At 47.7% G+C, this 26,175-nt stretch overlaps 1 protein-coding gene across 4 annotated transcripts in view; it reads left to right on the top strand.

The window, feature by feature from the left end:
- Nucleotides 1–26,175, top strand: part of SLC37A1 (solute carrier family 37 member 1) — a 114,196-nt gene that overhangs the window by 45,819 nt on the left and 42,202 nt on the right. For all 4 annotated transcript variants that reach the window (XR_014470215.1, XR_014470214.1, XM_083171425.1 and 1 more), the window contains exons 9-12: nt 8,634–8,668; nt 17,251–17,328; nt 23,063–23,197; nt 23,659–23,749. Coding sequence is in view for 2 of the 4 variants with exons in the window: in XM_083171425.1 (XP_083027551.1) it covers nt 8,634–8,668; nt 17,251–17,328; nt 23,063–23,197; nt 23,659–23,749 (339 nt within the window). In the remaining 2 variants the exon portion in view is untranslated. The remainder of the gene's footprint in view (nt 1–8,633; nt 8,669–17,250; nt 17,329–23,062; nt 23,198–23,658; nt 23,750–26,175) is intronic.

A 26,175-nucleotide genomic window follows, 5' to 3' on the forward strand; every position in this document is an offset into this window, starting at 1 on the left:
CGGCAGGGGTCTGCAAAGCGCGGGAGGGGGGCGTGAATTGCGGGAGGGGTGGCGGGGGGGTGCCGTGAATCAAGGGAGGGAGGGGGGCAGAATTGCGGGAGGGGCGGGGGGCTGCAAAGCGCGGGAGGGGGGCGTGAATTGCGGGAGGGGTGCGGGGGGGGGGGGGGGTGTGCCGTGAATCAAGGGAGGGAGGGGGCAGAATTGCGGGAGGGGCGGGGGTCTGCAAAGCGCGGGAGGGGGGCGTGAATTGCGGGAGGGGGGGATTGCGAATTGCGGGAGAGGGGGGTGCTGTGAATCATGGGAGGGGGGGGGGGCGTAAATCGCGGGAGGGGGGGCAATCTTCAAAAACTCATGTCAACCTTTTTCATTGTCGACCATAGCCATGTCAGTGTTTTGCATGTGCCATTTAATCCTGGGGTTGCAGTGAATCGCGTGGGGGGCGTCCGTGAATAGCGGGAGGGGGGGTCGCAGGTGGGTGCCGCGAATTGCGTGGGGGGGGGAGGTTGCAGGGTTTGCAGTGAATCGCGGGAGGGGGGCCTGTGGCACGAATTGCGGGAGGGGGGCGCTCACCTGGTGGCTGTGGAGTAGCTGGGCAACATGGGGAGGCAGAAGGTGTCTGGCACTGTGGGCTCACTGGGCTGGTTCTCTGTCATGTGAGTCAGTCATGTGAGTCAGAGGCTCCACCCAGCGTTAGACACACCCCCACACTTTGAGTGACAGATGTAGCCAAATATATAAGAGAGATATATTAAAATAAAGCACAGGAGGGGCGCTCCATAGTGTAGAACACAAAGTTTTAATAAAAAGAGGTATAAAACATCCAGGTGAGGCAAACAATGTACCCGTACCAAATAAAGATCTGCTGTGGGCTGGGTACCACAAGTTTCAAAATTGAAATAGCCAGGCAACCTCCTACCGCTGGTCCGGGGTGCTGCTGGAAACCACGATCTCCCGCCGACACGGGAACAGACGCGGTGGGGGAGCTCGACAAGGAGCAGATCATTCGTATTTCTCCTGTGAGTCCTGGTGGAGGCTGCATCTGATTTGTGGATTTAGTGTGGTCGGCTTGAACTTCTCTGACATTGCTGACCTGACCTTTTGATTTCTGGAGTGGGAAACCCTTTCATGCGCAGAGGGTCCACCTATCTCTCTAATATATATATATATATATATATATATATATATATATATATATATATATATATATATATATATATATATATATATATATTCCACCTAAAACAGACAGAGGGGGCGCTTCATGGTGTAATATCGTTTTAATAAAAACGTGGAAATCACTTTAAAAACTTTTCTCCCACGGAGAAGATAAAGCCCGTACCGAAGTAATCATCCGGTGTGGGCTGAATACCACAAGATATGTAAAACAATCCACTGGTTCAATACTGCATGCCCAGAATTTTAAACGTGTCACTCACGGTACCACTCGGCAAGACGCCGGCGCCTCAGCAGCGGGGCTTCCAAACAGCGTCCCCACTGACGAAGTCCATCGACGAAACGCGTAGGGGCGTGGTCTGTGTGACGCATCTGTGAGTCCGCTGTGTTCACGCTGTTTGGAAGCCCCGCTGCTGAGACGCTGAGGCGCCGGCGTCTTGCCGAGTGGTACCGTGAGTGACACGTTTAAAATTCTGGGCATGCAGTATTGAACCAGTGGATTGTTTTACATATCTTGTGGTATTCAGCCCACACTGGATGATTACTTCGGTACGGGCTTTATCTTCTCCGTGGGAGAAAAGTTTTTAAAGTGATTTCCACCTTTTTATTAAAACGATATTACACCATGAAGCGCCCCCTCTGTCTGTTTTAGGTGGAGTTTACGTTTGGAGTCCCGTGGGAATCGGGACATTCAGAGGGGAGCTGCACCTAGTAAAATTCATTTGGACTGGTGTGGATTATACATCCAAAGAACTTGTTTCCTTGGACTGAACGGACTTAATAGTGTCAGCGCACCTATATTTGTTATATATATATATATATATATATTTACAGCGTCTTATATAGCGCAGCAGATTCCGTTACAGCGTCTTATATAGCGCAGCAGATTCCGTTACAGCGTCTTATATAGCGCAGCAGATTCCGTTACAGCGTCTTATATAGCGCAGCAGATTCCGTTACAGCGTCTTATATAGCGCAGCAGGTTACGTTACAGCGTCTTATATAGCGCAGCAGATTCCGTTACAGCGTCTTATATAGCGCAGCAGATTCCGTTACAGCGTCTTATATAGCGCAGAAGATTCCGTTGCGCTTTTACAATAGTAGACAGTGATAAAACAAGCTGGGTAACAACCGACAGACTTGGAGGTAGGAGGGCCCTGCTGCAAGCTTACAATCTATTAGGTATATGGGAGGGAAACACAAGGACAGGCACCAGTAATAGCATAGCTTGTGGCCCAGAAGGGAAGCTATATAATACATAAGTGCCTCAGAGGGTTATGTGTGCGGTATATAAATATGATAGGCTTGCCTGAAGAGCTGAGTTTTCAGGGAACGCTTGAAAGTATGGAGACTAGTGGAGAGTCTTATTGTGCGTGGAAGGGCATTCCATAGGGTGGGAGCAGCCCGATGAAAGCCCTGTAATAGTGAATGGGAGCTGGTGATCCGTGCAGAAGAGAGACGCAGATCTTGTGCAGAGCAGAGTGGTCGAGATGGGAGATATTTTGTGAGAAGTAGAGAGATATATGCTGGTGCAGTATGGTTAATAGCTTTATATGCGAGTAGAAGTGTTTTATATTGAATACGGTAATATACAGGCAACCAATGGAGGGACTGGCAGAGCGGATCAGCAGACGATGAGCGTCTTGCAAGGAAGATCAGCCTAGCAGCAGCATTTAAAATGGATTGCAGTGGTGAGAGTCTGTTCTTGGGAAGACCAGTTAGGAGGCTATTGCAATAATCAATGCGGGATATAATGAGTGCATGGATAAGAGATTTGATCTTGTGTGAGATACGGTCGTATTCTGGATATGTTTTTCTGGATATGTTTTTTAGATGCATGTAACATGATTTGGAGACAGATTGAATGTGGGGAAGAAATGGCAAGTCAGAGTCGAGGATGACCCCTAAGTAACGAGCTTGTGGGGTAGGGTCAGGGTTGCCGACTTTCTTATTCTCCTCTCTGGGAGCAGCCCGGAGAGGAGAGTCAGTAGCCTTTCAGGGGGCGGGGCTTAAGCGTGACCTTACTAAGCCCCGCCCCATGCTGTTAAACCATCGAATTCAGGGATCTCCGTGGAGGGGGCGGTGCTAAAATGAAGCGATTGTGTAATTTTAGCTCTGCCCCCTCCTCTGAGACCCGAGGATTGCGGCATTTTAATGCCGCGATCCGGGGGACAGCGGGGGTCCCCCTTGAATCTGGAAGGGTTGCCCACCCTTCCGGGAGGCCGGGAGGGGGGACCCGATTTTCGGGAGACTCACGGAAATTCCGGGAGGGTCGGCAACCCTGGGTAGGGTAGATTTTCGAGTTGTCAACAGTGATGGAGATATCGGGATGGTAACTGTTATTAGTTGGCGGGAATATAAGTAATTTTTGTTTTGTAAATATTGAGTTTGAGTTGGCGAGAGGACATCCAAGATGAGATGGCAGAGAGACATTCAGAGACTCGGCCCAAAACCACTGATGACAACTCTGGGGTTGATAGATTTGAGTATCATCTGCATATAAGTGATACTGAAATCCGAGAGCTGATTAGATATATAGATAGATATATATATAACCAGTGGCGTAGCTACAGGGGTCGCAGCGGTCGCACCCCTGAGCCAGGGGGCCCAGCCCCCGCCACTGTCCGGCATAGGCGTGCGCACGGGGGGTGCCGGGGGTGCACAGGCACCTCCTAATGATTGGCACCCCCCTCACGTTTGCACGCAGAATGTCCATCTCCCAATTCCCGCAGCAGCGCCTGTTACTGGCCAGCCTGCCTCGCCTGCCTCCAGCCCACACTTGAAGCGAAGGACAGACCGAGCCGTCGCCGCTGGGTTCAGGTTATTGCAGCGGACCAACGCTGCAACGTCATTGCCCAGCCCCCACCTCTATAGACATCACCGCGCACAGCGCAATGTGGTGATATTTCACAAGCACACTCCAAGCCTCCCACCGCTGGCCACTCAGAACGAGGACGGAAGCTCTGAGGAGTCAGTCAGCAGCATGCAGCAGCCTGACCTGACTGAACTGCTCCCACTCACGTCGAGCAGTAGCCAGCCACCTAACAGCCAGTGTTCCTCCTAAGAGGAAAGAAGGCTGGTAAGAAAAAAGTGTGTGGGGTGGGGGGGCACACGGATTTGGAAAACACTGTATTGATTGTCTGTGAATTTATTCACTTGTTACTCCATGTATAGCTTTTTAGCGGGGGTAGTCTTTGGGCAAGAGGGGTTTATATAGTTGTTCTGCCCTGATATGCCACTTTTTAAAAGGATTGTTCTTGAGGATCAACCCTATCATTCTTGGTGCAGTAGGTTTTACCTGAGTATGTAGCAATTATTTTGGGGTCACCCCCTACAATACCCACCATTATGCTGAATAGCAAAGCAGTTTTTTTGAACAGTATAACAGAGAGGCACCCCTCACTGTTGGCTTTTATTGCAGAAGCATTCACAGCTGTCCACAGAACTCGCCATGGGCAGTACGGATGGTGTAATGGTTAGCATTACTGCCTCACAGCACTGAGGTCATGGGTTCTATCCCCACCATGTGTTATATATACAGGGCAGTACAGATGGTGTAATGGTTAGCATTACTGCCTCACAGCACTGAGGTCATAGGTTCTATCCCCACCATGTGTTATATATACAGGGCAGTACTGATGGTGTAATGGTTAGCATTACTGCCTCACAGCACTGAGGTCATGGGTTTGATTCCCACCATGTGTTATATATACAGGGCAGTACGGACGGTGTAATGGTTAGTATTACTGCCTCACAGCACTGAGGTCATGGGTTCTATTCCCACCATGTGTTATATATACAGGGCAGTACGGATGGTGTAATGGTTACATTACTGCCTCACAGCGCTGAGGTCATGGGCTCTATCCCCACCATGTGTTATATATACAGGGCAGTACGGATGGTGTAATGGTTAGCATTACTGCCTCACAGCACTGAGGTCATGGGTTCTATCCCCACCATGTGTTATATATACGGGGCAGTACGGATGGTGTAATGGTTAGCATTACTGCCTCACAGCACTGAGGTCATGGGTTCTATCCCCACCATGTGTTATATATACGGGGCAGTACAGATGGTGTAATGGTTACATTACTGCCTCACAGCACTGAGGTCATGGGTTCTATTCCCACCATGTGTTATATATACAGGGCAGTACGGATGGTGTAATGGTTACATTACTGCCTCACAGCGCTGAGGTCATGGGCTCTATCCCCACCATGTGTTATATATACAGGGCAGTACGGATGGTGTAATGGTTAGCATTACTGCCTCACAGCACTGAGGTCATGGGTTTGATTCCCACCATGTGTTATATATACACGGGGCAGTACGGATGGTGTAATGGTTACATTACTGCCTCACAGCACTGAGGTCATGGGTTCTATCCCCACCATGTGTTATATATACGGGGCAGTACGGATGGTGTAATGGTTACATTACTGCCTCACAGCACTGAGGTCATGGGTTCTATCCCCACCATGTGTTATATATACAGGGCAGTACGGATGGTGTAATGGTTACATTACTGCCTCACAGCACTGAGGTCATGGGTTCTATTCCCACCATGTGTTATATATACGAGGCAGTACGGATGGTGTAATGGTTAGCATTACTGCCTCACAGCACTGAGGTCATGGGTTTGATTCCCACCATGTGTTATATATACACGGGGCAGTACGGATGGTGTAATGGTTAGCATTACTGCCTCACAGCACTGAGGTCATGGGTTCTATCCCCACCATGTGTTATATATACAGGGCAGTACAGATGGTGTAATGGTTAGCATTACTGCCTCACAGCACTGAGGTCATGGGTTCTATCCCCACCATGTGTTATATATACAGGGCAGTACTGATGGTGTAATGGTTACATTACTGCCTCACAGCACTGAGGTCATGGGTTCTATCCCCACCATGTGTTATATATACGGGGCAGTACGGATGGTGTAATGGTTACATTACTGCCTCACAACACTGAGGTCATGGGTTCTATCCCCACCATGTGTTATATATACAGGGCAGTACAGATGGTGTAATGGTTAGCATTACTGCCTCACAGCACTGAGGTCATGGGTTCTATCCCCACCATGTGTTATATATACAGGGCAGTACTGATGGTGTAATGGTTACATTACTGCCTCACAGCACTGAGGTCATGGGTTCTATCCCCACCATGTGTTATATATACAGGGCAGTACAGATGGTGTAATGGTTAGCATTACTGCCTCACAGCACTGAGGTCATGGGTTCTATCCCCACCATGTGTTATATATACAGGGCAGTACTGATGGTGTAATGGTTACATTACTGCCTCACAGCACTGAGGTCATGGGTTCTATCCCCACCATGTGTTATATATACGGGGCAGTACGGACGGTGTAATGGTTAGCATTACTGCCTCACAGCACTGAGGTCATGGGTTTGATTCCCACCATGTGTTATATATACAGGGCAGTACGGACGGTGTAATGGTTAGTATTACTGCCTCACAGCACTGAGGTCATGGGTTCTATTCCCACCATGTGTTATATATACAGGGCAGTACGGATGGTGTAATGGTTACATTACTGCCTCACAGCGCTGAGGTCATGGGCTCTATCCCCACCATGTGTTATATATACAGGGCAGTACGGATGGTGTAATGGTTAGCATTACTGCCTCACAGCACTGAGGTCATGGGTTCTATCCCCACCATGTGTTATATATACGGGGCAGTACGGATGGTGTAATGGTTAGCATTACTGCCTCACAGCACTGAGGTCATGGGTTCTATCCCCACCATGTGTTATATATACGGGGCAGTACAGATGGTGTAATGGTTACATTACTGCCTCACAGCACTGAGGTCATGGGTTCTATTCCCACCATGTGTTATATATACAGGGCAGTACGGATGGTGTAATGGTTACATTACTGCCTCACAGCGCTGAGGTCATGGGCTCTATCCCCACCATGTGTTATATATACAGGGCAGTACGGATGGTGTAATGGTTAGCATTACTGCCTCACAGCACTGAGGTCATGGGTTTGATTCCCACCATGTGTTATATATACACGGGGCAGTACGGATGGTGTAATGGTTACATTACTGCCTCACAGCACTGAGGTCATGGGTTCTATCCCCACCATGTGTTATATATACGGGGCAGTACGGATGGTGTAATGGTTACATTACTGCCTCACAGCACTGAGGTCATGGGTTCTATCCCCACCATGTGTTATATATACAGGGCAGTACGGATGGTGTAATGGTTACATTACTGCCTCACAGCACTGAGGTCATGGGTTCTATTCCCACCATGTGTTATATATACGAGGCAGTACGGATGGTGTAATGGTTAGCATTACTGCCTCACAGCACTGAGGTCATGGGTTTGATTCCCACCATGTGTTATATATACACGGGGCAGTACGGATGGTGTAATGGTTAGCATTACTGCCTCACAGCACTGAGGTCATGGGTTCTATCCCCACCATGTGTTATATATACAGGGCAGCACGGATGGTGTAATGGTTAGCATTACTGCCTCACAGCACTGAGGTCATGGGTTCTATCCCCACCATGTGTTATATATACGGGGCAGTACGGATGGTGTAATGGTTAGCATTACTGCCTCACAGCACTGAGGTCATGGGTTTGATTCCCACCATGGCTCTAACTGTGCGGAGTTTGTATATTCTCCCCGCACTTGTGTGGGTTTCCTCCGGGTACTCCGGTTTCCTCCCACAATCCTAAAATATACTGGTAGGCTAATTGGCTCCTAACAAATTAACCCTAGAATGTCTGTGAGTGCGTGAACATGTGGTAGGGAATATAGATTGTAAGCTCCACTGGGGCAGGGGGCTAGGTGTACTGTAGGAGTCAAGGGGTGAGAAGGGAGCACTATGCATGCAGGGGGGCAGGTGTACTGCATGAGCTGCATATAAACAGACCGAGATTTTAATTTTGTTGTATGTAGGGGGGCCCCAAGCTGACCTTTCCCACCAGGGCCCATGAACCCTTAGCTACGCCCCTGTATATAACTAAACACACACACACTGTATATGTGTAAAAATACACAAATTCTGTAATCTTCCCATGTGCTTGTTTGACACAAGGTCATGCTCCTACAAACGTCATTCCAAAGGCGTGAACACAAAAATATGGCAGGGCCTTGTGCCAGCTAAGCCACAACCCATTAAAAAATGGGGCGTGGTATTATGGGACCTAGGCCACACCCATTTTTTTATGGTATCTGCTCTGTCTTACCAGAAAATATTTTTTTGTTGATAATTGGTTGGCCACCCCTGTTCTACACCAATCGGTCCCACATTCTGCTTTTCCCACACACATGATTAGAATGTGACAAAGCCATGACCCTTACGTGTCCTTCCCGGCGCCAATCAAATGCGTTTTGGTGTTGTGCTTTTTGCACTATCCTGATTATACGGATTTCTGATTTGTGTATGTTGTGTTTTTAGATCCCCGGGATATTAAGTGTGACTTGCCGTCTCTGGTAAATATACTGTATGCTTCCTCTGTCTGTCATTATACTATTATACGCTTCCTGTCTTCCTCTGTCTGTCGTTATACTATTATACGCTTCCTCTGTCTGTCGTTCTAATATTATACGCTTCCTCTGTCTGTTGTTATACTATTATACGCTTATTCTATCTGTCGTTATACTATTATACGCTTCCTCTGTCTGTCAATATACTATTATACGCTTCCTCTGTCTGTCAATATACTATTATACGCTTATTCTGTCTGTCGTTATAATATTATACGCTTCCTCTGTCTGTCATTATATGCTTCCTCTGTCTGTTATACTATTATACGCTTCCGCTGTCTGTCATTATACTATTGTACGCTTCCTCTTTCTGCCATTATGCTATTATACGCTTCCTCTGTCTGTCATTATACTATTGTACGCTTATTCTGTCTGTCGTTCTACTATTATACGCTTCCTCTGTCTGTCGTTCTACTATTATACGCTTCCTCTGTCTGTCGTTATACTATTATATGCTTCCTCTGTCTGTCGTTATACTATTGTACGCTTCCTCTGTCTGTCGTTATACTATTGTACGCTTCCGCTGTCTGTCGTTATACTATTGTACGCTTCCTCTGTCTGTTGTTATACTATAATACGCTTCCTCTGTCTGTCGTTCTACTATTATACGCTTCCTCTGTCTGTCGTTCTACTATTATACGCTTCCTCTGTCTGTCGTTATACTATTGTACGCTTCCTCTGTCTGTCGTTCTACTATTATACGCTTCCTCTGTCTGTCGTTCTACTATTATACGCTTCCTCTGTCTGTCGTTATACTATTGTACGCTTCCTCTGTCTGTCATTATACTATTATACGCTTCCTCTGTCTGTCGTTATACTATTGTACGCTTCCTCTTTCTGTCATCATGCTATTATACGCTTCCTCTGTCTGTCGTTATACTATTGTACGCTTCCTCTGTCTGTCATTATACTATTGTACGCTTCCTCTGTCTTCCTCTGTATGTCGTTATACTATTATATGCTTCCTCTGTCTGTCGTTATACTATTGTACGGTTCCGCTGTCTGTCATTATACTATTGTACGCTTCCGCTGTCTGTCGTTCTACTATTGTACGCTTCCTCTGTCTGTCGTTATATGCTTCCTCTCTGTCGTTCTACTATAATACACTTCCTCTATCTGTCATTATACTATTGTAAGCTTCCTCTGTCTGTCATTATATGCTTCCTCTGTCTGTCGTTATACTATTATATGCTTCCTCTGTCTGTCGTTATACTATTGTACGCTTCCGCTGTCTGTCGTTATACTATTGTACGCTTCCTCTGTCTGTTGTTATACTATAATGCGCTTCCTCTGTCTGTCGTTCTACTATTATACGCTTCCTCTGTCTGTCGTTATACTATTGTACGCTTCCTCTGTCTGTCGTTCTACTATTATACGCTTCCTCTGTCTGTCGTTCTACTATTATACGCTTCCTCTGTCTGTCATTATACTATTGTACGCTTCCTCTGTCTGTCATTATACTATTGTACGCTTCCTCTGTATGTCGTTATACTATTATATGCTTCCTCTGTCTGTCGTTATACTATTGTACGCTTCCGCTGTCTGTCGTTATACTATTGTACGCTTCCTGTCTGTTGTTATACTATAATGCGCTTCCTCTGTCTGTCGTTCTACTATTATACGCTTCCTCTGTCTGTCGTTCTACTATTATACGCTTCCTCTGTCGTTATACTATTGTACGCTTCCTCTGTCTGTCGTTCTATTATACGCTTCCTCTGTCTGTCGTTCTACTATTATACGCTTCCTCTTTCTGTCATCATGCTATTATACGCTTCCTCTGTCTGTCGTTATACTATTGTACGCTTCCTCTGTCTGTCATTATACTATTGTACGCTTCCTCTGTCTTCCTCTGTATGTCGTTATACTATTATATGCTTCCTCTGTCTGTCGTTATACTATTGTACGGTTCCGCTGTCTGTCGTTATACTATTGTACGCTTCCGCTGTCTTACGTTATACTATTGTACGCTTCCGCTGTCTGTCGTTCTACTATTGTACGCTTCCTCTGTCTGTCGTTATATGCTTCCTCTCTGTCGTTCTACTATAATACACTTCCTCTATCTGTCATTATACTATTGTAAGCTTCCTCTGTCTGTCATTATATGCTTCCTCTGTCTGTCGTTTTACTATTATACGCTTCCTCTGTCTGTCATTATACTATTGTACGCTTCCTCTGTCTGTCATTATACTATTGTACTCTTCCTCTCTGTCGTTCTACTATTATACACTTCCTCTATCTGTCATTATACTATTGTAAGCTTCCTCTGTCTGTCATTATATGCTTCCTCTGTCTGTCGTTTTACTATTATACGCTTCCTCTGTCTGTCGTTATACTATTATACGCTTCCTCTGTCTGTCATTATACTATTGTACGCTTCCTCTGTCTGTCATTATATGCTTCCTCTCTGTCGTTCTACTATTATACACTTCCTCTATCTGTCATTATACTATTGTATGCTTCCTCTGTCTGTCATTATATGCTTCCTCTGTCTGTCATTATACTATTGTACGCTTCCTCTGTCTGTCATTATATGCTTCCTCTCTGTCGTTGTACTATTATACACTTCCTCTATCTGTCGTTATACTATTATATGCTTCCTCTGTCTGTCTTTCTACTATTGTACGCTTCCTCTGTCTGTCGTTCTACTATTATACGCTTCTTCTGTCTGTCGTTATACTATTGTACGCTTCCTCTGTCTGTCGTTCTACTATTATACGCTTCCTCTGTCTGTCGTTATACTATTGTACGCTTCCTCTGTCTGTCGTTATGCTATTGTACGCTTCCTCTGTCTGTCGTTATACTATTGTACGCTTCCTCTGTCTGCCGTTATACTATTGTACGCTTCCTCTGTCTGTCGTTATACTATTGTACGCTTCCTCTGTCTGTCGTTCTACTATTATACGCTTCCTCTGTCTGTCATTATACTATTGTACGCTTCCTCTGTCTGTCATTATATGCTTCCTCTGTCTGTCGTTATACTATTATACGCTTCCGCTGTCTGTCATTATACTATTGTACGCTTGCTCTGTCTGTCGTTATACTATTGTACGCTTCCGCTGTCTTACGTTTATACTATTGTACGCTTCCGCTGTCTGTCGTTATACTATTGTATGCTTCCTCTGTCTGTCATTATATGCTTCCTCTGTCTGTCGTTATGCTATTGTACGCTTCCTCTGTCTGTCATTATGCTATTGTACGCTTCCTCTGTCTGTCGTTATACTATTATATGCTTCCTCTGTCTGTCATTATACTATTGTACGCTTCCTCTGTCTTCCTCTGTATGTCGTTATACTATTATATGCTTCCTCTGTCTGTCGTTCTACTATTATACGCTTCCTCTGTCTGTCGTTCTACTATTATACGCTTCCTCTGTCTGTCATTATACTATTATACGCTTCCTCTGTCTGTCATTATATGCTTCCTCTGTCTGTCGTTATACTATTATACGCTTCCGCTGTCTGTCATTATACTATTGTACGCTTCCGCTGTCTGTCGTTATACTATTGTACGCTTCCGCTGTCTTACGTTTATACTATTGTACGCTTCCGCTGTCTGTCGTTATACTATTGTACGCTTCCGCTGTCTTACGTTATACTATTGTACGCTTCCGCTGTCTGTCGTTATGCTATTATACGCTTCCTCTGTCGTTCTACTATTGTACGCTTCCTCTGTCTGTCGTTATATGCTTCCTCTCTGTCGTTCTACTATAATACACTTCCTCTATCTGTCATTATACTATTGTAAGCTTCCTCTGTCTGTCGTTATACTATTATATGCTTCCTCTGTCTGTCGTTATACTATTATACGCTTCCTCTGTCTGTTTTTATATGCTTCCTCTCTGTCGTTGTACTATTATACACTTCCTCTATCTGTTGTTATACTATTATACGCTTCCTCTGTCTGTCATTATATGCTTCCTCTGTCTGTCGTTCTACTATTATACGCTTCCTCTGTCTGTTATTATACAATTGTACGCTTCCTCTGTCTGTCGTTATACTATTATACGCTTCCGCTGTCTTCCTCTGTCTGTCGTTATACTATTGTACGCTTCCTCTGTCTGTCGTTATACTATTATACGCTTCCTCTGTCTGTCTTTATACTATTATACGCTTCCTCTGTTTGTCGTTATACTATATTATTCTTCCTCTGTCTGTCATTATACTATTGTACGCTTCTGCTGTCTTCCTCTGTCTGTCGTTATACTATTATACGCTTCCGCTGTCTTCCTCTGTCTGTCGTTATACTATTGTACGCTTCCTCTGTCTGTCGTTATACTATTGTACGCTTCCTCTGTCTGTCGTTATACTATTATACGCTTCCTCTGTCTGTCGTTATACTATTTTATGCTTCCTCTGTCTGTCGTTATACTATTGTACGCTTCCTCTGTCTGTCGTTATACTATTATACGCTTCCTCTGTCTGTCGTTATACTATTATATGCTTCCTCTGTCTGTCGTTATATTATTATACGCTTCCTCTGTTTGTCGTTATACTATATTATTCTTCCTCTGTCTGTCATTATACTATTGTACGCTTCCGCTGTCTTCCTCTGTCTGTCGTTATACTATTATACGCTTCCGCTGTCTTCCTCTGTCTGTCGTTATACTATTGTACGCTTCCTCTGTCTGTCGTTATACTATTGTACGCTTCCTCTGTCTGTCGTTATACTATTATACGCTTCCTCTGTCTGTCGTTATACTATTTTATGCTTCCTCTGTCTGTCGTTATACTATTGTACGCTTACTCTGTCTGTCGTTATACTATTGTACGCTTCCTCTGTCTGTCGTTATACTATTATACGCTTCCTCTGTCTGTCGTTATACTATTTTATGCTTCCTCTGTCTGTCGTTATACTATTGTACGCTTCCTCTGTCTGTCATTATGCTATTATACGCTTCCTCTGTCTGTCATTATACTATTGTACGCTTCCTCTGTATGTAGTTATTCTATTATATGCTTCCTCTGTCTGTCGTTATACTATTATACGCTTCCTCTGTCTGTCGTTCTACTATTGTACGCTTCCGCTGTCTGTCGTTCTACTATTGTACGCTTCCGCTGTCTGTCGTTATATGCTTCCTCTCTGTCGTTCTACTATTATTCACTTCCTCTATCTGTCATTATACTATTGTAAGCTTCCTCTGTCTGTCATTATATGCTTCCTCTGTCTGTCGTTATACTATTATACGCTTCCTCTGTCTGTCATTATACTATTGTACGCTTCCTCTGTCTGTCATTATATGCTTCCTCTCTGTCGTTCTACTATTATACACTTCCTCTATCTGTCATTATACTATTGTATGCTTCCTCTGTCTGTCATTATATGCTTCCTCTGTCTGTCGTTATACTATTATACGCTTCCTCTGTCTGTCATTATACTATTGTACGCTTCCTCTGTCTGTCATTATATGCTTCCTCTCTGTCGTTCTACTATTATACACTTCCTCTATCTGTCATTATACTATTGTATGCTTCCTCTGTCTGTCATTATATGCTTCCTCTGTCTGTCGTTATACTATTATATGCTTCCTCTGTCTGTCGTTCTACTATTATACGCTTCCTCTGTCTGTCGTTCTACTATTATACGCTTCCTCTGTCTGTCATTATACTATTGTACGCTTCCTCTGTCTGTCATTATACTATTATACGCTTCCTCTGTCTGTCATTATATGCTTCCTCTGTCTGTCGTTATACTATTATACGCTTCCGCTGTCTGTCATTATACTATTGTACGCTTCCGCTGTCTGTCGTTATACTATTGTACGCTTCCGCTGTCTTACGTTATACTATTGTACGCTTCCGCTGTCTGTCGTTATACTATTGTACGCTTCCGCTGTCTTACGTTATACTATTGTACGCTTCCGCTGTCTGTCGTTATGCTATTATACGCTTCCTCTGTCGTTCTACTATTGTACGCTTCCTCTGTCTGTCGTTATATGCTTCCTCTCTGTCGTTCTACTATAATACACTTCCTCTATCTGTCATTATACTATTGTAAGCTTCCTCTGACTGTCATTATATGCTTCCTCTGTCTGTCGTTATACTATTATACGCTTCCTCTGTCTGTCGTTATACTATTATACGCTTCCTCTGTCTGTCATTATATGCTTCCTCTCTGTCGTTGTACTATTATACACTTCCTCTATCTGTCGTTATACTATTATACGCTTCCTCTGTCTGTCATTATATGCTTCCTCTGTCTGTCGTTCTACTATTATACGCTTCCTCTGTCTGTCGTTATACTATTGTACGCTTCCTCTGTCTGTCGTTATACTATTATACGCTTCCTCTGTCTGTCGTTATACTATTATACGCTTCCTCTGTTTGTCGTTATACTATATTATTCTTCCTCTGTCTGTCATTATACTATTGTACGCTTCCGCTGTCTTCCTCTGTCTGTCGTTATACTATTATACGCTTCCGCTGTCTTCCTCTGTCTGTCGTTATACTATTGTACGCTTCCTCTGTCTGTCGTTATATTATTGTACGCTTCCTCTGTCTGTCGTTATACTATTATACGCTTCCTCTGTCTGTCGTTATACTATTTTATGCTTCCTCTGTCTGTCGTTATACTATTGTACGCTTACTCTGTCTGTCGTTATACTATTGTACGCTTCCTCTGTCTGTCGTTATACTATTATACGCTTCCTCTGTCTGTCGTTATACTATTTTATGCTTCCTCTGTCTGTCGTTATACTATTGTACGCTTCCTCTGTCTGTCATTATGCTATTATACGCTTCCTCTGTCTGTCATTATACTATTGTACGCTTCCTCTGTCTTCCTCTGTATGTTGTTATTCTATTATATGCTTCCTCTGTCTGTCGTTATACTATTATACGCTTCCTCTGTCTGTCGTTCTACTATTGTACGCTTCCGCTGTCTGTCGTTCTACTTTTGTACGCTTCCGCTGTCTGTCGTTATATGCTTCCTCTCTGTCGTTCTACTATTATACACTTCCTCTATCTGTCATTATACTATTGTAAGCTTCCTCTGTCTGTCATTATATGCTTCCTCTGTCTGTCGTTATACTATTATACGCTTCCTCTGTCTGTCATTATACTATTGTACGCTTCCTCTGTCTGTCATTATATGCTTCCTCTCTGTCGTTCTACTATTATACACTTCCTCTATCTGTCATTATACTATTGTATGCTTCCTCTGTCTGTCATTATATGCTTCCTCTGTCTGTCGTTATACTATTATACGCTTCCTCTGTCTGTCATTATACTATTGTACGCTTCCTCTGTCTGTTATTATATGCTTCCTCTCTGTCGTTCTACTATTATACACTTCCTCTATCTGTCATTATACTATTGTATGCTTCCTCTGTCTGTCATTATATGCTTCCTCTTTCATTATACTATTAGACGCTTCCTCTGTCTGTCGTTATGCGCTTCCTCTGTCTGTCGTTCTACTATAGTACGCTTCCTCTGTCTGTCGTTCTACTATGGTACGCTTCCTCTGTCTGTCGTTATGCGCTTCCTCTGTCTGTCGGTATGCGCTTCCTCTGTCTGTCGGTATGCGCTTCCTCTGTCTGTCGGTATGCGCTTCCTCTGTCTGTCGGTATGCGCTTCCTCTGTCTGTCGGTATGCGCTTCCTCTGTCTGTCGGTGTGCGCTTCCTCTGTCTGTTGGTGTGCGCTTCCTCTGTCTGTTGGTGTGCGCTTCCTCTGTCTGTCGGTGTGCGCTTCCTCTGTCTGTCGTTGTGCGCTTCCTGTCTGTCGTTATACTATTGTACGCTTCCTCTGTCTGTCGTTATATGCTTCCTCTGTCTGTCGTTATACTATTGTACGCTTCCGCTGTCTGTCGTTATACTATTGTACGCTTCCGCTGTCTGTCGTTATACTATTGTACGCTTCCTCTGTCTGTCGTTATACTATTGTACGCTTCCTCTGTCTGTCGTTATACTATCGTACGCTTCCTCTGTCTGTCGTTATGCGCTTCCTCTGTCGGTTATTCTGTAATATGCTTCCTGTTATTTCTTATAAATCTTCTCCAATTTCTCACTTATCCCAACCAGCTCTGTTATGGGTTCTTCTGACCTTCAAGCCCAAATTTGTCCAGTTCTACCTTATCCTTACCGCTCTCCAACCCCCCCCCACACACAGAGTGCTCTCCAGCCTCCCCCCCCACACACAGAGTGCTCTCCAGCCTCCCCCCCCACACACAGACTGCTCTCCAGCCTCCCCCCCCCACACACAGACTGCTCTCCAGCCTCCCCCCCACACACAGACTTTTCTCCAGCCTCCCCCACCCCACAGTCTGCTCTCCCGCCTCCCCCCCCCCACAGTCTGCTCTCCCGCCTCCCCCCCCCACAGTCTGCTCTCCCGCCTCCCCCCCCACAGTCTGCTCTCCAGCCTCCCCCCCCACAGTCTGCTCTCCAGCCTCCCCCCCCACATACTGCTCTCCAACCCCAGACCAGTCTCCAACCTCCCCCCCACAGTCTCCTCGTACTTTATCTTCTAATACTACATCTTTCATCGCACTATACTGTCTGTAACATAATTACTGGGTGTTCTCTTCTCCTTGTCAGATTCCATCCTCTTCATCATGTAATGGCTTTAAGATACAGAATCAAGTTCTAAGAGCTGAAGAGTCTGTAACTGACAAGGTAAGTGCTCTGCGGCAAGTGTTGCCTACCCTGTCTCTGGGGGAGTGCGGCCTAATTGTCGGCAATCGCAGACTTGGTGCTGGGGGAGAGCGGCCTGCACTAGATGTATATGTGAGACGTGTGTTCTTGGATGGTGATGACATTCTATCAGGGATGGGGGAACCTTCGGCCCTCCAGCTGTTGTTGAACTACACATCTCAACATGCCCTGCAACAGGTTTAGGATTGCCAAATAGCAAAACTGTAGCAAGGCATGCTGGGATGTGTAGTTCAACAACAGCTGGAGGGCCTAAGATTCCCCATCCCTGCATTATTTGGTGCTATATGTTGGGTGTAAGTCCTGCCTCAGGGAAGTTGATGTGTAATTAAAATGTAAATGCAGCAGAAGGTGTCTGTAGGAGATAGATGCCTCCTGCGTGTATTAGTGATGGTCCCGGTGCTGCGTCTGTAGGAGATAGACGCCTCCTGCGTGTATTAGTGATGGCCCTGGTGCTGTGTCTGTAGGAGATAGAAGCCTCCTGCGTGTATTAGTGATGGTCCTGGTGTTGCGTCTGTAGGAGATAGATGCCTCCTGCGTGCATTAGTGATGGTCCCGGTGCTGGGTCTGTAGGAGATAGATGCCTCCTGCCTGCATTACTGATGGTCCCGGTGCTGCATCTGTAGGAGATAGATGCCTCCTGCGTGTATTAGTGATGGTCCTGGTGTTGCGTCTGTAGGAGATAGATGCCTCCTGCGTGTATTAGTGATGGTCCCGGTGCTGCGTCTGTAGGAGATAGATGCCTCCTGCGTGTATTAGTGATGGCCCTGGTGCTGTGTCTGTAGGAGATAGATGCCTCCTGCGTGGATTAGTGATGGTCCCGGTGCTGCGTCTGTAATAAATAGACGCCTCCTGCGTGTATTAGTGATGGTCCTGGTTCTGCGTCTGTAGGAGATAGATGCCTCCTGCGTGCATTAGTGATGGTCCTGGTGCTGCGTCTGTAGGAGATAGATGTCTCCTGCGTGTATTAGTGATGGTCCTGGTGCTGCGTCTGTAGGAGATAGACGCCTCCTGCGTGTATTAGTGATGGTCCCGGTGCAGTGTCTGTAGGTGATAGATGCCTCCTGCATGTATTAGTGATGGTCCCGGTGCTGCGTCTGTAGGAGATAGATGCCTCCTGCATGTATTAGTGATGGTCCCGGTGCTGCGTCTGTAGGAGATAGATGCCTCCTGCGTGTATTAGTGATGGTCCCGGTGCTGGGTCTGTAGGAGATAGATGCCTCCTGCGTGCATTAGTGATGGTCCCGGTGCTGCGTCTGTAGGAGATAGACGCCTCCTGCGTGTATTAGTGATGGCCCTGGTGCTGTGTCTGTAGGAGATAGATGCCTCCTGCGTGTATTAGTGATGGTCCCGGTGCTGGGTCTGTAGGAGATAGATGCCTCCTGCGTGTATTAGTGATGGTCCCGGTGCTGCGTCTGTAGGAGATAGATGCCTCCTGTGTGCATTAGTGATGGTCCCGGTGCTGGGTCTGTAGGAGATAGATGCCTCCTGCGTGTATTAGTGATGGTCCCGGTGCAGTGTCTGTAGGTGATAGATGCCTCCTGCGTGTATTAGTGATGGTCCCGGTGCTGCGTCTGTAGGAGATAGATGCCTCCTGCCTGTATTAGTGATGGTCCTGGTGCTTCGTCTGTAGGAGATAGACGCCTCCTGCGTGTATTAGTGATGGTCCTGGTGTTGCGTCTGTAGGAGATAGATGCCTCCTGCGTGCATTAGTGATGGTCCCGGTGCTGCGTCTGTAGGAGATAGACGCCTCCTGCGTGTATTAGTGATGGTCCTGGTGTTGCGTCTGTAGGAGATAGATGCCTCCTGCGTGCATTAGTGATGGTCCCGGTGCTGGGTCTGTAGGAGATAGATGCCTCCTGCCTGTATTAGTGATGGTCCTGGTGCTTCGTCTGTAGGAGATAGACGCCTCCTGCGTGTATTAGTGATGGTCCTGGTGCTGTGTCTGTAGGAGATAGACGCCTCCTGCGTGTATTAGTGATGGTCCTGGTGCTGTGTCTGTAGGAGATAGATGCCTCCTGCGTGTATTAGTGATGGTCCTGGTGCTGTGTCTGTAGGAGATAGATGCCTCCTGCGTGTATTAGTGATGGTCCTGGTGTTGCGTCTGTAGGAGATAGATGCCTCCTGCGTGCATTAGTGATGGTCCCGGTGCTGGGTCTGTAGGAGATAGATGCCTCCTGCCTGCATTACTGATGGTCCCGGTGCTGCATCTGTAGGAGATAGATGCCTCCTGCGTGTATTAGTGATGGTCCTGGTGTTGCGTCTGTAGGAGATAGATGCCTTCTGTGTGCATTAGTGATGGTCCCGGTGCTGGGTCTGTAGGAGATAGATGCCTCCTGCCTGCATTAGTGATGGTCCCGGTGCTGCGTCTGTAGGAGATAGATGCCTCCTGCGTGTATTAGTGATGGTCCAGGTGCAGTGTCTGTAGGTGATAGATGCCTCCTGCGTGTATTAGTGATGGTCCCGGTGCTGCGTCTGTAGGAGATAGATGCCTCCTGCGTGTATTAGTGATGGTCCCGGTGCTGTGTCTGTAGGAGATATATGCCTCCTGCCTGTATTAGTGATGGTCCTGGTGCTTCGTCTGTAGGAGATACATGCCTCCTGCGTGTATTAGTGATGGTCCTGGTGTTGCATCTGTAGGAGATAGATGCCTCCTGCGTGCATTAGTGATGGTCCCGGTGCTGGGTCTGTAGGAGATAGATGCCTCCTGCGTGTATTAGTGATGGCCCTGGTGCTGTGTCTGTAGGAGATAGATGCCTCCTGCGTGGATTAGTGATGGTCCCGGTGCTGCGTCTGTAAGAAATAGACGCCTCCTGCGTGTATTAGTGATGGTCCTGGTTCTGCGTCTGTAGGAGATAGATGCCTCCTGCGTGCATTAGTGATGGTCCTGGTGCTGCGTCTGTAGGAGATAGATGTCTCCTGCGTGTATTAGTGATGGTCCTGGTGCTGCGTCTGTAGGAGATAGACGCCTCCTGCGTGTATTAGTGATGGTCCCGGTGCAGTGTCTGTAGGAGATAGATGCCTCCTGCGTGTATTAGTGATGATCCCGGTGCTGTGTCTGTAGGAGATAGATGCCTCCTGCGTGGATTAGTGATGGTCCCGGTGCTGCGTCTGTAAGAAATAGACGCCTCCTGCGTGTATTAGTGATGGTCCTGGTTCTGCGTCTGTAGGAGATAGATGCCTCCTGCGTGTAGTAGTGATGGTCCCGGTGCTGCGTCTGTAGGAGATAGACGCCTCCTGCGTGTATTAGTGATGGCCCTGGTGCTGTGTCTGTAGGAGATAGATGCCTCCTGCGTGTATTAGTGATGGTCCCGGTGCTGGGTCTGTAGGAGATAGATGCCTCCTGCGTGTATTAGTGATGATCCCGGTGCTGCGTCTGTAGGAGATAGATGCCTCCTGCGTGTATTAGTGATGGTCCCGGTGCTGCGTCTGCAGGAGATGGATGACTCCTGCGTGTATTAGTGATGGTCCCGGTGCTGCGTCTGTAGGAGATAGACGCCTCCTGTGTGTTTTAGTGATGGTCCCGGGGCTGCGTCTGTAGGAGATAGATGCCTCCTGCGTGTATTAGTGATGGTCCCGGTGCTGCGTCTGTAGGAGATAGACGCCTCCTGCGTGTATTAGTGATTGTCCCGGTGCTGCGTCTGTAGGAGATAGACGCCTCCTGCGTGTATTAGTGATGGTCCCGGTGCTGCATCTGTAGGAGATAGATGCCTCCTGCGTGTATTACCGATGCTCCCAGTACTGTGTCTGTAGGACAGACTCCTCCTGTGTGCATGGGGGTTGGTGTAGTATAGGGGCTGTTACTCTATGGCAGGCATTCCCAACCACGGTCCTCAAGGCATACCAATAGTGCAGGTTTTGTAGCTATCAAGGCTTGAGCACAGGTGACTTAATTAATGTCTGAGGGATTCTGATTAAACAACCTGTGCTGAAGCCTGGATATCACTAAAACCTGCACTGTTGGTGTGCCTTGAGGACCGTGGTTGGGAATGCCTGCTCTATGGTATGACAGCTGTTATGATGGGAGTTGGCGTATAGGGGCTCTTACTCTATGGTATGATGGGAGTTGGCGTATAGGGGTTCTTACTCTATGGTATGACAGCTGGTATGGTGGGAATTGGTGTATAGGGGCTCTTACTCTGTTGGTAAGACAGCTGGTATGATGGGAGTTGGCGTATAGGGGCTCTTACTCTATGGTAAGACAGCTGGTATGAAGGGAGTTGGCGTATAGGGGCACTTACTCTATGGTATGATGGGAGTTGGCACATAGGGGCTCTTACTCTATGGTATGATGGGAGTTGACGTATAGGGGCACTTACTCTATGGTATGATGGGAGTTGGCGTATAGGGGTTTTTACTCTATGGTATGACAGCTGGTATGACGGGAGTTGGCGTGGGGTCACGACTCATCAGGCTGATGACTTTTCTAATCTCAGTCAGTGATTGCAGGAGTCTGAAATATATCTGAGTATGACAGATGGTATGGTGGGAGTTGGCCTATAGGGGCTCTTACTCTATGGTATGAAAGATGGTATGATGGGAGTTGGCGTATCGGGGTTCTTACTCTATGGTATGACAGATGGTATGGTGGGAGTTGGCGTATAGGGGCACTTACTCTATGGTATGACAGATGGTATGGTGGGAGTTGGCGTAAAGGGGTTCTTATTCTATGGTATGACAGATGGTATGGTGGGAGTTGGCGTAAAGGGGTTCTTACTCTATGGTATGACAGATGGTATGGTGGGAGTTGGCGTATAGGGGCACTTACTCTATGATATGACAGATGGTATGGTGGGAGTTGGCGTATAGGGGCACTTACTCTATGGTATGACAGATGGTATGACAGATGGTATGGTGGGAGTTGGTGTAAAGGGGTTCTTACTGTATGGTATGACAGATGGTATGGTGGGAGTTGGCGTATAGGGGCACTTACTCTATGGTATGACAGATGGTATGGTGGGAGTTGGCGTAAAGGGGTTCTTACTCTATGGTATGACAGATGGTATGGTGGGAGTTGGCGTATAGGGGCACTTTATGGTATGACAGATGGTATGGTGGGAGTTGGCGTATAGGGGCACTTACTCTATGGTATGACAGATGGTATGGTGGGAGTTGGCGTATAGGGGCACTTACTCTATGGTATGACAGATGGTATGGTGGGAGTTGGCGTAAAGGGGTTCTTACTCTATGGTATGACAGATGGTATGGTGGGAGTTGGCGTATAGGGGCACTTTATGGTATGACAGATGGTATGGTGGGAGTTGGCGTATAGGGGCACTTACTCTATGGTATGACAGATGGTATGGTGGGAGTTGGCGTAAAGGGGTGTTTACTCTATGGTATGACAGATGGTATGATGGGAGTTGGCGTATAGGGGTTCTTACTCTATGGTATGACAGATGGTATGGTGGGAGTTGGCGTATAGGGGCACTTACTCTATGGTATGACAGATGGTATGGTGGGAGTTGGCGTATAGGGGCACTTACTCTATGGTATGACAGATGGTATGGTGGGAGTTGGCGTATAGGGGCACTTACTCTATGGTATGACAGATGGTATGGTGGGAGTTGGCGTAAAGGGGTTCTTACTCTATGGTATGACAGATGGTATGGTGGCTTTCTACTAAAGATGTACATTTTCCTTATTTCCTGCTGTATATAAAGTCCATATTCTATGAATTGTTGTTTTCGTTTGTCAGAGCTGGGAGGTACAGAATATGCTTGGCCCCAGTCCAGTCTACCCCACACATCACGTTGTTATCCTACAGAAGGACCCCAGTAATGGAAGGAGTGGAACATCTGCCATCAGCTTTTTGGGGGCTCTCCAAATACCGGTGAGATTAGTTTTAGGTAATGGATTTGTTATTGCCTAAAGAGTTCTGTCGTTCCAAACACCATTCCATGTAAGTGGCTGTACCAGCCCTGTGTGGGGTCTATGTGGTATGGGTGGGCACCTGGCTGTACTGGGCCTATGTGGGGTCTGTGTGGTATGGGTGGGCACCTGGCTGTACTGGGCCTGTGTGGGGTCTGTGTGGTATGGAGGGGAACCTGGCAGTACTGGGCCTATGTGGGGGCTGTGTGGTATGGAGGGGAACCTGGCAGTACTGGGCCTGTGTGGGGTATATGTGGTACGGGTGGGCACCTGGCAGTAATGGGACTGTGTGGGGTATATGTGGTACAGGTGGGCACCTGGCAGTAATGGGACTGTGCGGGGTCTCTGGTTTGGAGGTACATAGCGGGGAGGTGAGGACATGCCAACGGTATGAAGTGATATGTGACTCATTTTCTCTTGCAGGGCGTGGTGGAATTCTCTATGTGTTTGTTATTTGCCAAACTGGTCAGTTATACGTTCCTGTTCTGGCTGCCGCTATATATGGCGAGTGTGGGTGAGTGATTGATATATATTGATATATAAGCATATTGACGGCATCTACGGACTTATGATACAATAACGCACACAGAGGCTGATCTGTTATAGCAACGTTTCAATGTTAATGGTAACTGCATACCTTTATATAGATGAACATCACTCACAGTGAAAGCCGGACGCGGGACTGCCCACCCGGCCCGCCGGCTCATGTATGACGTCATCAGGCTGTTCCCGTATCCAGGGACGCCAGAGATATCATAGCATTGATTACACATTAGTGACATCACTCGTACAGAACTATAAATACATAGCATATAACCAACATTAATCTGTGTTCAAAAACAGCTCAACCCCAATTGAACATTTAATTCATAGGAGGCCAATGTTATTAATCGGCTGATCCATTGACACTCTTTCCTCAAAAGAACTGCACCCCTGTCACCCCACGTTTGAGAGGGGAGACATAGTGTCACGTGGGGGTGACGGATGCAGTACTTTTGAGGAAAGAGCCAGATGCCCACCCGTACCACATAAACCACACAAAGGCCCAGTACAGCCAAGTGCCCACCCGTATCACACAGACCCCACACAGACCCCACACAGGCCCAGTACAGCCAGGTGCCCACCCGTATCACATAGACCCCACACAGGCCCACTACAGCCAGATGCCCACCCGTATCACATAGACCCCACTACAGCCAGATGCCCACCCGTATCACATAGACCCCACACAGGCCCAGTACAGCCAGGTGCCCACCCGTATCACATAGACCCCACACAGGCCCAGTACAGCCAGGTGCCCACCCGTATCACATAGACCCCACACAGGCCCAGTACAGCCAGGTGCCCACCCATATCACATAGACCCCACACAGGCCCAGTACAGCCAGGTGCCCACCCGTATCACATAGACCCCACACAGGCCCAGTACAGCCAGGTGCCCACCCGTATCACATAGACCCCACACAGGCCCAGTACAGCCAGGTGCCCACCCGTATCACATAGACCCCACACAGGCCCAGTACAGCCAGGTGCCCACCCGTATCACATAGACCCCACACAGGCCCAGTACAGCCAGGTGCCCACCCGTACCACCTAGACCCCACACAGGCCCAGTACAGCCAGGTGCCCACCCGTATCACATAGACCCCACACAGGCCCAGTACAGCCAGGTGCCCACCCGTATCACATAGACCCCACACAGGCCCAGTACAGCCAGGTGCCCACCCGTATCACATAGACCCCACACAGGCCCAGTACAGCCAGGTGCCCACCCGTACCACCTAGACCCCACACAGGCCCAGTACAGCCAGGTGCCCACCCGTATCACATAGACCCCACACAGGCCCAGTACAGCCAGGTGCCCACCCGTATCACATAGACCCCACACAGGCCCAGTACAGCCAGGTGCCCACCCGTATCACATAGACCCCACACAGGCCCAGTACAGCCAGGTGCCCACCCGTATCACACAGACCCCACACAGACCCCACACAGGCCCAGTACAGCCAGGTGCCCACCCGTATCACATAGACCCCACACAGGCCCACTACAGCCAGATGCCCACCCGTATCACATAGACCCCACTACAGCCAGATGCCCACCCGTATCACATAGACCCCACACAGGCCCAGTACAGCCAGGTGCCCACCCATATCACATAGACCCCACACAGGCCCAGTACAGCCAGGTGCCCACCCGTATCACACAGACCCCACACAGGCCCAGTACAGCCAGGTGCCCACCCGTATCACACAGACCCCACACAGGCCCAGTACAGCCAGGTGCCCACCCGTATCACATAGACCCCACACAGGCCCAGTACAGCCAGGTGCCCACCCGTATCACATAGACCCCACACAGGCCCAGTACAGCCAGGTGCCCACCCGTATCACATAGACCCCACACAGGCCCAGTACAGCCAGGTGCCCACCCGTACCACCTAGACCCCACACAGGCCCAGTACAGCCAGGTGCCCACCCGTATCACATAGACCCCACACAGGCCCAGTACAGCCAGGTGCCCACCCGTATCACATAGACCCCACACAGGCCCAGTACAGCCAGGTGCCCACCCGTATCACATAGACCCCACGCAGGCCCAGTACAGCCAGGTGCCCACCCGTATCACATAGACCCCACGCAGGCCCAGTACAGCCAGGTGCCCACCCGTATCACATAGACCCCACGCAGGCCCACTACAGCCAGGTGCCCACCCGTATCACATAGACCCCACACAGGCCCAGTACAGCCAGATGCCCACCCGTATCACATAGACCCCACACAGGCCCAGTACAGCCAGGTGCCCACTTATCATACGCATACACATGACTGCCCCCAGTATATCACACACACACACAGGACTGCGCCCCCCCATCATACGCACACACATGACTGCCCCCCGTATAACACAGATACGCACACAGGACTGCGCCCCCCCAGC

Source organism: Crinia signifera, chromosome 2, assembly GCF_055691185.1.
Source record: "Crinia signifera chromosome 2, ASM5569118v1, whole genome shotgun sequence".
NCBI classification, from domain to species: Eukaryota; Metazoa; Chordata; class Amphibia; order Anura; family Myobatrachidae; genus Crinia; species Crinia signifera.